Source organism: Bos javanicus, chromosome 4 (genome assembly GCF_032452875.1).
Source record: "Bos javanicus breed banteng chromosome 4, ARS-OSU_banteng_1.0, whole genome shotgun sequence".
NCBI lineage: Eukaryota > Metazoa > Chordata > Mammalia > Artiodactyla > Bovidae > Bos > Bos javanicus.
In genome coordinates, this window is record NC_083871.1 from 26,929,759 (window position 1) to 26,942,757 (window position 12,999).

At 32.6% G+C, this 12,999-nt stretch overlaps 1 protein-coding gene across 8 annotated transcripts in view; it reads right to left on the reverse strand.

The window, feature by feature from the left end:
• The window catches only part of SNX13 (sorting nexin 13), a 148,512-nt gene that overhangs the window by 22,502 nt on the left and 113,011 nt on the right, over positions 1-12,999 (reverse strand). For 5 of the 8 annotated variants that reach the window (XM_061413642.1, XM_061413640.1, XM_061413645.1 and 2 more), the window contains 3 exons: positions 11,817-11,854; positions 7,592-7,661; positions 3,599-3,771 (listed from right to left, as the gene is read on the reverse strand). In XM_061413642.1, coding sequence (XP_061269626.1) covers positions 3,599-3,771; positions 7,592-7,661; positions 11,817-11,854 — 281 coding nt within the window. The remainder of the gene's footprint in view (positions 1-3,598; positions 3,772-7,591; positions 7,662-11,816; positions 11,855-12,999) is intronic. The other 3 variants (XM_061413643.1, XM_061413641.1, XM_061413647.1) reach the window with 1 other exon arrangement.

The following is a 12,999-nucleotide window of genomic DNA, read 5'->3' on the forward strand; positions in this document are numbered from 1 at the left end:
TCATAATAACTAAGAAAATAAAAGAGCTATATAGCATATATTTTATATTTGTAAAGTCACTAACAAAAACAAGTGTACATATCTGAAGTTTAGCATCTATAGACTTCACCTTCCAAAATCCAGATAGGTAGCAATCCACCATGCCTTGTTAATAAAGCACAGATTTTAACCATACTAGCTGCTAACAAAGTGGAAGAACAACATCATTCAGCAAGTCATTGTGCTTGGGCTAACAGTATCTAGTATCTAAAACTTTAATGAGGAGCTTCATTGCTTTTCCTGTGCGATACATATCCAGGATGCAACAAGCTTTCTAAAATCATTCTTTGATTAAATAACAACAGACAACAATGAGTCTGTAAAGAAAACTCATTCCTGGTGCAGAGATTAAAGAAAAGAGGAAATGAAAAGGTGTAGGATAATTTTTATCCCAGAAACTGGAAGATTCTGATAAATCATTAAATGGAATGGCAAATCAGATGGTTGCTTGGAGCTATAATGTGACAAGTTCATCACATGTTATGCATGAAAGTTAAAAGTAGTTCTTTTGCCGCTGCCAAGGAAAAAAAGTGGGGGCAGTAATTTTCAGGGAAAATGTTATGCTGTAGTCACAAATTTGGTGGTTCACAAAAGTGTAAGAATGGGTCTTTATTGAGTATGAATGTATAATATCCTGGTTTTAATTTTTTAACCATTTTATAGAAGTAAATTTACATTTTTCAAGGTGTCCTAAAAGACCTTTAGTTTCCTGGAATATGACTTTTCAATGGTATCTTAAACTACTGATTGAATTTTACAGAATGCATAGTTTATTTAGGTATTACCAATATATTTTATTCCCTTATAATTCACATGTTGAAACCTTAATCTCCAGTACTTCAGAAGTGGCTGTATTTGGAGACCAGGCCTTCAGAGAGGGAATAAAATCAAAACAAAGCCCTTATAAGAGGGATACAAAGACCCATCGGGAATGGGAGCATACAGTGAAAAGTCCTGTGAGGCCATATTCAGCACCATATGAAAGTCAGAGAGCTGACTCAAGAGAAATCAAATTTGCCAACAACTTGATCTTGGACTTCTAGCTTCCAAAACTATGAGAAAACGGATTTCTGCTGGGTATTTTGTTATGGCAGTTCCAGTAAACTAACACACCAAGGGAATATAGCAGTACTCCTCAAAACAACAATTTCCAAAATTTTGAAACATTAAACCTTATTAATAAAAAAATTAAATGTAACAGTTATTTTCTTAAAGTCTAAATTATCAAGCTGGTTTTAAAATTATCTGTCTGTACCAGAAGCACTATGACTAACAGTTTTTCTCAAATACTGCTATTTTAAAAGGAAGAAAAATGGAAAAATTTAATGCTCTATATTAATTCACTATTTGATATTTAAAAGATTATTTACAAGTACAAAGTAGTCCATTCCCTACAAAGTAATAGGATTTCCTCTGCCAAAAAGTCACAAAAATATTTTTAAATGAATGCAAAAAAAAAAAAAAAGAAAAAGAAACCTACCTAAAGAACTAACATAAATTAAAATGTATTTCAACGTTCACAAAGAACTCAAATACTATACATAAATCACAGAAATTCCAAACCCAAAGATTTTATCTTTCCACACTGAATATGTCAGGTCTAGAAAATTTGAAAAACATTTAGAATTTTTTATTAGAAGGATTCAAAGTTCATTAAAGAAAATAATAGTTCATATGTTTAGAATGGGAAAAAACTTTATGTCACAAATTTAAAGAAATGAAATGAAAGTTAAAAAATGAAATCTGTTCTAAAATAACTTTAATACTTAGACAGCTCTATGGAGTTAAAATTTATTTCGTCCACTGACTGTACTGTTGTCACCAGTGAACTAAAAGCTCACTGCATTTTCTTACAGGATTTGTTTTAAAAATACAAATATAAAATAAAACTAAAGATATAAATAAGGCAGAACTAAAAGGCAAATAGTATGAGTCTTATTTACAAGTGCTTAGTACTTTCCTTAAACCTAAAATTTCACTTAACAAGCTTAGGTTTTAATTTCTTAAGCTCCAAAAGCAATCGATATGCTTTAGTAATCACATACTACTGTAACTTTAACACATCCACGTCATCTGTCTGCACTGAGCACTTTCAAAACTGAATTGTGCTTTATCAGTTAGTTGCATTTAATTTTGGTGCTATACTGAAAAGTAAATTTTCCACATGAATTGTTCTATTAGTAGACTTTTTAAAAAGTATGTTCTTTATCTATATTTGTCAATCTATCAACACAGCATTTACAGTCCTAGCCTAGAATCTTTAAGCAATGATTATTCCTCTGAACAGTAGGGAAAAATTAAAACTATTCATACAAAGAAAATTTCATATTATACGAAATTCCCATAAATTTGCAAGTAACTAAAACTACTCCCAGTAAATCACATTACTTTAAAATTTGTCATGTTAAGTTAAAGTGTAAGGATGAAAAGGAAGAGATATATGAACTATGTGATTTAAAAAAAAAAATCAAACAGGAATTTTGGGGGGCAGAAAATTCTTTCACTTCTGCAAACAAATCAAGCTAAACATGGAGATCTATTTAACAAGAACAATAGAGATATGCCCAAGTTATTAATTTCCTTATGAATTTAATTATTTAAAAATAGTCCTTTTAACATGGGCTTGTGGAGTCAATAATAACCAGGTTTCTAAACACTTTAAAGCTTTATTAGTAGGTTATCTCACTCTATTCACAAAATATTTTAATGAGAATTATGGTGCGAACCATACATTTTCTACATCCTAAGTGAAAAATATATTTTCTGATTATTTATGTAGTAAAATGTCATTTCAAAGCTTAGTTCACCCAATCAAATGTCACCATTATTATTATTCTATGGGCTTACTAATAATCATATATTTTAAAACACTGCATGAAAGATTATTGTGACTTAAAATAAATTTCATAGATTACCTACTCCAATTTATCCACTGATAATTTATTTTGTTCTAAGTTAAAAAGAAGAAAAAATATTTAATAAAAGATAAAACAGAGAAAAATAAAAATGTTTACATTTGTTACATTTAAGAGTCCTCATACTTCTATGAAACAAGAGAGTTGTATTTGGTAAGAATTAAAAACATTATTTGGTTAATTTAAAATATAATTTAGGTTTTGGTTCTTCATACAACTTAATGGATCAAGGATTTACCTGTTAGTAGTTGGGAAAGGATGCCATTTAAAATAACCACAGCTTTAAATTATATTACCAAACAGAAAATCACAAAATGTCTTACAATGATCTCTATATGTTAAATAAACCCAAATACCTATGCAAAGGACAAGACATACACACTCTCTTAAAATCAGACATACACATTTATTCTAATTTTCCAAGGTATATCATTGGTACTTTGTCACTAGTCCACAATGATTAGGACTTTAAAATTTATTAGTTAAATGGACAAAATCATTCTAACATTCACTGTTGATTATAAAAAATTGTTACCTTATTTTCTTAGCTTCGGTCAGTACCTTAGTATCACTCACAACCATTCAGAATCAAACATGGAATCACGGAACAATATAAAGCACACAAACTTTAAAAACCTCACGACCTGTTCGGTGATCCTCATGTGGAAGTCGTGGAAGTCACTGTAGCGACGGTAGGTCTTCCACATCTCCTCAGTGTTCACGTTGCGCCGGTGCACAGTGATGGCGTACAACGCATATGTCTTGCCATGATCGTTACAGACGCCTGCCACAGCATATGGGTCATAGTGAGCATATACTAGTCATTTAAGACAAAATGAAGAGGAACAAAAGACACAAAAAGGAGGAAGATGAAGAACGAAAACAAAAAGGACAACATGAAATGGAGAATTTGAAATGACAGGTAAGACAAAGGATGTCACCAGGATAAAATAGATTCCTGTCATCTGTACTCACAGCCATAAGATGTTATATGTGTTGGTTACATCACAAAATTACCTACCAGGCTATCATGATACTACCAACGACACAGTGGTGTCCACTTTGGATTCTCTTTCCAAAGAGCTTTTAACAGAAACAAAACAATACCTTCTGTGTTAGCCTTCACTGTTCAGCTGTAACTTAATTAATATTGATAGCTCTGAAATTGAACTGCAAGCAAAAGCTACAGGGTAAGATCTATCTGGACTTCCCAGGTGGCTCTGGGGTAAAGAATCTGCCTGCCAATGAAGGAGATACAGGTTTGATCTCTGGATTGGGAAGATCCCCTGGAGGAGGAAACGGCAGCCTATTCCAGTATTCTTGCCTGGAGAATCCCAGGGACAGATGAGCCTGGTGGGCTATAGCCAATGACAAGACTGAGCGACTAAAACAACAAACAACAAGATCTATCTGATCTTTTGGCAAATCTTTCTCATTCACAATATATAGCAATTTACAAGTATAATTTATTCTGAAGACTTTTCTAAGAAGTCATTTTTTTCTACTGAATTGACACAAACCATCCAAGTCAGGCAGTCTTGAAAATCAAAACCCATTCCTATTTTGTTCAGATCTTGAGTAAAGAGATGTACTTTGAATAATTCTGTCTCATTTTCCATCTTCCTACCCCAAAGCCATGTTGTACTCTACTTAAGATCACCTTTTCAGGTCTCCAACAGTTTACTAAGTCTCCACTCATCTGTACCTGGTCTGCTTTTTAATTAATTCACTCACCTTAATTTCAATAACTATTTTTTGATTTATATAACTGGATGTGGTCCTTTTTTACAGTGTGGTATTCTTAGCTTGTTTTATCTCTACGATTATTTTTATCATACTCCCTGTGGTACACAACTACTTGAGGATGGCTGAATCTTGTATCACCCACATGTGATATGACAGCCTTTCAATTTCATATGAGTGATACCATTCCCAACCATGACCTTGACATTCTTTGTTCTTTCCTCTGACAGTAGGCTAAGTTCTTCTAGTTCCTCTTTCATATCAAGTCACCCTCTGTGAATCTGGGCTTTATGCAAAGGCCTGTGGTTCCAGGCTTTCCTCTGCCTTAGTCCATTTGTGCCTCTTTTAAATTTGAGGGCACAGAAATGCTATCAAAATTAAAAGAGCAGTCTTTACACTCCTATAAGCTCTTTGGCTTCACTTCTTCTTCATTTTCCTATATTTGCTTTTCCTCATAGTCTATTCCACCTGTAGATTTCCTCTTTTAGGTATTTTTATTCTACTGTTTTCAGTTTTTCTATGTGTAGGAAGCAAATTTTTGCATAGCAGTTTAGACTATCTTGTTGACCAGAAGTATAAATTGCTCTTGTAAAAAACCAAGTGGCCAAGCTTTGGAGCTGACTAAATATTTTGTATTTTATACATACTTAGGCAAAGAAAGGTCTGAGCAGCTTCTTAGTAAATTATTTTAATCACAAAACACCTACAAATCTATACTGGCAAAAGCAGTTCTACAGAAATCTCTCCCAGGTTTTCATGAAAGTTTTTCTAAGATTTGCACTTTATATTCAGAATTGTCCTTCATTTCCTTTCTATCTAATATCAGTGTTCCTGAATTGACAAAATATAAGACTGGGGACTGATGCTGAGGCTGAAACTCCAATACTTTGGCCACCTGATGTGAAGAGCTGACTTATTTGAAAAGACCCTGATGCTGGGAAAGATTGAGGGCAGGAGGAGAAGGGGACGACAGAGGACGAGATGGTTGGATGGCATCACCGACTCAATGGACATGGGTTTGGGTAGACTCTGGGAGTTGGTGATGGATAGGGAGGCCTGGTGTGCTGCGGTTCATGGGGTCACAAAGAGTCAGACACGACTGAACGACTGGACTGAACTGAACTGAAGACTGGGGATAGACCTGGGTCATCTTGCTGTCAGAGACTTTATTATTCACTGTTCACCTCTTTCAATTATCCTTCACTCGGAGACCCATGCAGAACAAACTGTACAACACTTTCATCACATTAAAAAACCACCATCACTCAACAGTGTCAGCATGCCAACAAGGGAATGGCTTTACATGCTGTGTTCAGGAAAGGTTTGGGAAAGGATAATAGAAATCAGGGGCCACTTAGGCAGCAAACCATAACCAATTATGAGTTAATAAAAACAAGGAAACTAGCAAGAAATAGAAAAGGAAAGAAGAAAGGAATGTCAGAAAGCATTTTAAAAAATAATAATCAGATTTGTTACAAATTTGATAGGCAGGGAGATCAGACTAGGATGGGTACACAAAAGGAAAAATATGGGGCTATTATAAAACAAGCCCTAAGATAGAAAGGTAGTTTGATTTTAAAAGATAATGAGGCTACATACATTTTCAGATGATGGTGAGATATTACAGTGGAAATAATAGGTTGTGTTTTCATTAGGACAACATTACTACTCATGGCAGGTGCTGTGCAACCTCTTCGTTACTAATATATAACCAGATAAGGAACTAGGACCAGGATAGAAATAAATCTCATCACTAAGCATATTGTCTAACCTAGCCACTATTTTTTAAAACAAGATTCCTCAATGAAGGGCCAGTCCACTAGTCCAAGAATCATTCCATAAGTGCACTGCACTAGTTCTACTTCCTGCCATAAAGTTAAGGACATGGCATCCAGACTCAAAGAGACTCTGGAGCCCAACTAGTAAAGTAAATGTTTATCGAACAAACACTAATATATAATGCCCCCCATGTAACTACTAATACAATTAATATTAGTTGAGGATTAGTATGAGGCAAGTATTACTATTATCCCATTTCACAGATGAGGAATTAAGATACAGAGAAGTTAAGACTCATCCAAGTTCACCCAACTATTAAGTGGCAAAGCTGGGGTTTAAACCCAAGCAATTTGGATAAAAAGTTGTGCTCTTAACCACTCTAGTGTACTGCCTCTTTAGTGATTATGCATAATTTTGTCTGAAAGAAAGAAAAACTTATTAAAAATGCTTAGTAGAATGCTTCCATATCCTTTAAGAAGCTGATAAATACTTGTTGAATGAATGGACAAAACAGCTAGAATACCAGAATCCTCAGAAAAGAGAGATTCACATAAGAATCATGAGAAGCAAGATAAGAAAACCATCACTGACATTATCTAATAACTCAATAACAATGATGAAATTATTTGTTTCCTCAAGTCACTGGCCATTTTGCACACATGCTAATTCAGTCATGAATCTCACCTCACCCAAGCCTTTCTTGTTTTCGTAAACTCCTATACAAAAGCTTCATTTACCCAGAAATCTACTGACTCCTGCATGTATGAAAACAAATACTAAACTAAAATCTGCCCCAAAACAATTTACTAAGAATCATGCAGACAATTATCAGCTAGACTCAAAGAAAAGATTGGTTTCAAAGTTTATCAGCAATGAAAAAATGCTCAGAATTTATCCTTTTTCAAATGATAACAGTAACAACCTTAAAGAAAGGAAACACACATACAATAATAAACATTATAGAATTTAATGAAGAATATGCTACAGAAAAAAAGTAACATGAAAATATGACTAAAGAATAGAAAAATGATTTGTAAAAATAAATGTGGAAGATAAGGTAGTAATAATGATACTCAATAGTTTTTAAGTAATAATTAAACCACAAAGTCTCTTACCAGTGTCTGAAATGTAGGCGTGAAGTTGTACTGAGTCATCAGAAGATACATTTGAAAGGTCATCTAAAGACTGATGAGGGAAAAAAATTAGAAAATAAAAATTTTAAATTCTATAGGAAAGAAAGCGTTAAAGATTTCTATATCATATACATTACTCATTTTTGCTCTATGTCCTTATCTGTACCTCCCTCTCACAAACAATAATTCTCTTTGTTTATACTAATAGGAGAAAGAGAAGATAAGATTAAACTGTAAAACAAAGTAATATAATAATTGACTTAATAAATACATCAGATTATTTCTTCCTTCATTACCTGTTATGTACTATAATTTGCTTCTTCTCAATTATATTCAATATATGGCAAGAAAAAATGTGGATAAAAATAAGTAGACATGTTATTTTTTTATTATTATTTTTTACTTTACAATATTGTATTGGTTTTGCCATACACTGACATGAATCCGCCATGGGTATACATGTGTTCTCCATCCTGAACCCCCCTCCCACTTCCCTCGCCTAGTAGACATGTTCTTAAATCAACATTTCACTTTTCTGATGTTGAAATATATTAGAGCCAACTGTGTATTAACACTTTCGTTAACTTAGAAATAATTTTAGTTAGACTCTTTATCATAATCGTACCTACATCAAAGGGTATGTGAGGACTAAATGAAGACATGTAAAACATTTAGAAGACTGTTAACACAAAAAATGTTAGCTAATATTATGATTATTTACTAAATGAAGTGAATCTATGGTTAAGATTTATTTTTAAAAAAATAATTCCATAAACAAAAATTATTACTGATTGATTCAGAATGAATTTTTTAACTATAGACTTGGGCTCAAAACTTTTTTGCTCCATGTCCACACACCCACACTTACACAGAGGGAACATAAGGATATAATGAAGGCAAGACTGTATGGAAAAGAGTTAACACAACAGACCTTAAGTTGCTTTCCTTAGAAAGGACGGCCTGGGACAATATCTGGGAAGTTAGATTTAGAAAAAGTTCCCATCATTCCTAACTGCTAAAGTGGCTTACTCTACCTAAACTATCTGTATAGACAATGTGGTTTACACCAAATACCCACTTTTCTCCTGGGAGTCAGTTTAGTATATGCTGGACAAATGGTGCCTTGTGTGAACTACCTCCAATAAAAACCTTGGGCACTTATGTCTCAGATAAGCTTTCCTGGTAGCAGCATTTCACACATGTTGTCATATTCACTGCCAGCGCAATTAAGTCTATGCTATGTGACTTTCATGGGAGAAGATTTGTGGAAACTTGAGCTAGGTTTTCTCTGGACTTTGCCCCATCCACCTTTTCCCTTTGCTGATTCTGCTTTCTATCCTTCCGATATAATAAATCTTAGCTGTGAGTACAGCTATGCTGGGGTCTGAGTCCTTTTAGTAAATCAGTGAACATAGGAGTGGTCTTAGGGACCTGTAACACAGAGATAGTATACGATTCAGACATATTTTACACTTGAAAAACCATGGGATCTGAATGAACTTTGGATTCCTAATGTGGTATTACCAGTTATTCATGAGTCATCTAAATGACCTTTATGCATGATATGACATAAAGCCATTTAAAATTAAGCAACTGCATCCTAAGAAGAAAGCCAAAATTCTATCCACTAAAGACTGATCATCAGAAGAAACAAAATTTGGTAACTCCATACAGACGATCCACAAGTCAAGTGGGAAAACTATTCAATTAAATTAGATCTAGTCCAGACTTCGCCACTGATCACCTTAATAGACTTTAGCCATATCAGTAAGTCTTTCTTGTATTTCAGTTTTCCCAATGGTAATGGTGTAATATCTGTTCTACAACTCTATCAGGATATAATGTGAATGAAAATACTTTGAAAAGAATTAGAATGCACTTACTTTTTAACTGACTACAACAAAACATTCTGACAAATAGCAGAACCTTTGTTTTAGAATTATTTTTACATAAAAGATAGAACCCCAAAGGAAATGGAATAGTCTACAAAATTTAAAATTGTTATCTACTGTAATCTTCTTCTAACTATAAGCTAGCACAGGGAATATAAAACAATCACCCTTTTCAAAAAAGCATTATTATTACTGGTAACCTTCCTTTGTAGGTAAACATATAAAAAGTTATATGTTGCTTTCTTATTACTTTAACCATGTTAGCATCTTATACTATGCAAGGCAGAAGCCGTTGAAAAACTCTGTATATAAACGCCTTTTCTAGCACACATAAAATATGCAATTAATATTTGCAATAAGTATGATGAAAAAATTCAATGAAATGTCTCTTAACCATTAGCCACAGTTATAATGCATGTGTAAATATCAACTAGACTATATAAAGTTACAACTGATAACATTATAACCATGGAACTACACTGTGATTTAGAAGTATAAGTACTGATTAATCAAAGAAAACTGTGATTTCAAAACAAGTGCATTAATGTTGTCCTGAAATAAAATACAGTTTGCAAAGTGACCATGGGTTAAGATTCTTGAACTTCTTGCCAAAAAAAGAAGTGTTTTTTGTAACATTATGCTAGGTTAAAAACCAAAAATTGAAATTTACTATGATAATCAATTCAGCAAACAGAACTACAATGGCACTTCTAAATGCTTATATAATCTATGTGCTAACCTCAATCACAAAATGAGTAAACCACCACAGTAAATATTTTCTTTGCTTAGTTTGCTGGAATAAACTATAATGATCCAGTTTATAATTTTAATCCAATTAATAAATATTATCTTCATTAAATATGAAAAAACCTGATAAAGAACAATTTTTTGTAATCAAACTATTGTTAAAATTCAACTGTTTATTCAAATTTATCTTAGTATTTAAAAAAAAGAATCCAAAAGACTCCAGCTACTTAAAAGCTTGGATTTAACAGATTTGTGTGAAAAACAAAAACTGTAAGTCATTGATGTCAAGTGTCACCTTTTTCAATTCACAGACTGTTTTGCTTTATATCACTATAGGATAAAAGGAATCTCTTTTATTTGAAAAAGCATTTATTCCAGATAGGGAATGAAGAAAAAAATATTTTTTAATAGTGTTCAAACACTTGTACAAGAACTACAAACATGAGTACTAAAAAATTTCAATGCAAGGAAAAGTTTCATCATATTTGGAAACTTTTTCTTCCTAATGGGCATTATATTGCTAACACTGTTCAGTCTCCAGGAGCTATTCCTTTTTGTCATAAGAGTTAAGCAAATGGTAATGATACCAGATAATTTAGGAAAATACTTAAAACATTACAAAATATCTGACATAACACTATTGCTGATTTGCTTTAGTGTTTTGTTAAAGGTTATACGTTGTACAATAATGGAACATTTATACAATAAGGTCATTTTAGAAATAAATGTCATACTAAGGAACATAAAACAATGGACCTCTCAACTACTTATCTATTACAAAAAGTTCAAAAGAAAAAGTCATGTAGGTAGTAGAAGGGAAAACAAAGCAAACACTCTCTCTCCATCCTGAACAAATTCTGGACTGAAACTTGCACACAACACTAATATTTCTCTCTAGTAGTATTTTATGAAACAAGGTACTCAATGGCAAGCATGGATATATAAGAGAACTGAAATGTTTATTATTTCACATTTCACCTTGAATATCTGAAATGCCAATGAAGTTTATATGCTAAAAATGTGTCATTCTTAAACCTGTAATCACAGAATACAGTTGCTTAATTCTCGTAAAACCCTCTAAGCTTAAAAAATGTGTTTTTTTTTTTTTTTTCCCAATAACCTGAACTTGTTAGTGTGGACCTTAAGAAATATCTTTAGGTTTTCAGGCATCCCAACCAGTTTTTTATTTCTTTTCTAATTACAAGAAGAAAAAACTAATTCCAATGTAAACATTTATGTGTCATAAATTTACTGCCCATCATAGCACTGATCAGAGTGAAATATTAAATATTGAGGTTGAAAATAATGAAATCATTATTATCACTTGCAACTAAATCAGGCAGGTGATTTAAATCCATTTTTTAAAAAGAAAATAAACTTCATTTCATTAAGTTCTAATCCACAGATCCCTTATATGTGAATTTAATATTTCTATAAAAGTGCAACAGCTTTTTATAAAGGATGATTTGAGGGTTCTAATACATCATTTATTTACATATGTTAAGGCTCAGTTTTTCATATTATTTTCAGGCCACTTTAAGAATTAAAGTAGTCATAACAGTACTTACCAAATTTATGCTTCCTGTAGGAGACCCATTAAAAGATTCTGTGAGAAGGAAGATCCAACTTAGTATACAGTCAAAAACTCTTCCAACAGTGCTTTAGCTATCTAAGGTTCAAACACCGAGAATGAAAGCCACAGAAGCCAAGAAAGAACAAGAAAGAAAACTGTGGTACACTACTCCCAAAAACCTGTTTTCATGGTTTTCTAAGCCAGGTTATTTCAGTGAAAACAGTTATGTACCTAAGTTGTTCCCCTTTCCCCCAAAAAGGCATTTACGTACAAAAAAAAGCATTTTATGTATTTTATTCTCATAGTATCATATTAAATTGTCTAATATAAATGTAAACATGAGGTAAACACCACAGAATGACATCTGAAATTGTCATTTGAAATGAATGACATTTCACACCAGGAAATGTCAGAGGTATTTTGTTACTTCTGTCTCACTGGATTAATATTACAAATAAAATTATTCTTTAATATGAAAGATAAAAAGTTGTTTATTAAACCTGTAAAGTCCACTTATTCACAGCTGGTCTGTATCAAAAATGCTGTAGTCTAGATTCTTAAATCAATACACAATTAATAGAACAAAAGACACATTAAATTCCATGAGTAATGTCATTTAATTAAAAAGCAACTAGAAATTATTTTTAAAAATTAATGTTAGAGTAATTATTAAAATTAACATCTTTTCCCTCAGAATTTTAGTATATATCTGATCAAATTAAGTTATCAATTAAGATATCACTTTGTAAAAACACAAAGGAATATACAGCAAAGCAATATTCATAAACAGTTTAAAGTTATTATATGGCTTGTAGCATATTAGATATTATTTATAGTTTGGATCTCTAGATGCATCTTCAAAGGAAATTTCTATTACTATTGACAGAGGTAGCTAGTGTTGCCTTCCAACTTCAACACCTCTAACTGTCCAAGAACATTTCTCAGTTTCTCAAAGCTCTGAACACAAAATAGGAAATTCCTAGGATAATTAGAATGGATAAAAAAAATATTTCTCTATCCTCCTTATTCAATTATATACCTCTTACCTTCTTTGGGCTGCCCACCTCTTAAGTCTTCCCACCAAAGACATGTCAAAAGAAAAACTAGGAGCAAAACAGGGGCTTCCCTGGTGGCTCAGTGGTAAAGAACCCATCTGGAAAGGCAGGAGACATGGGTTT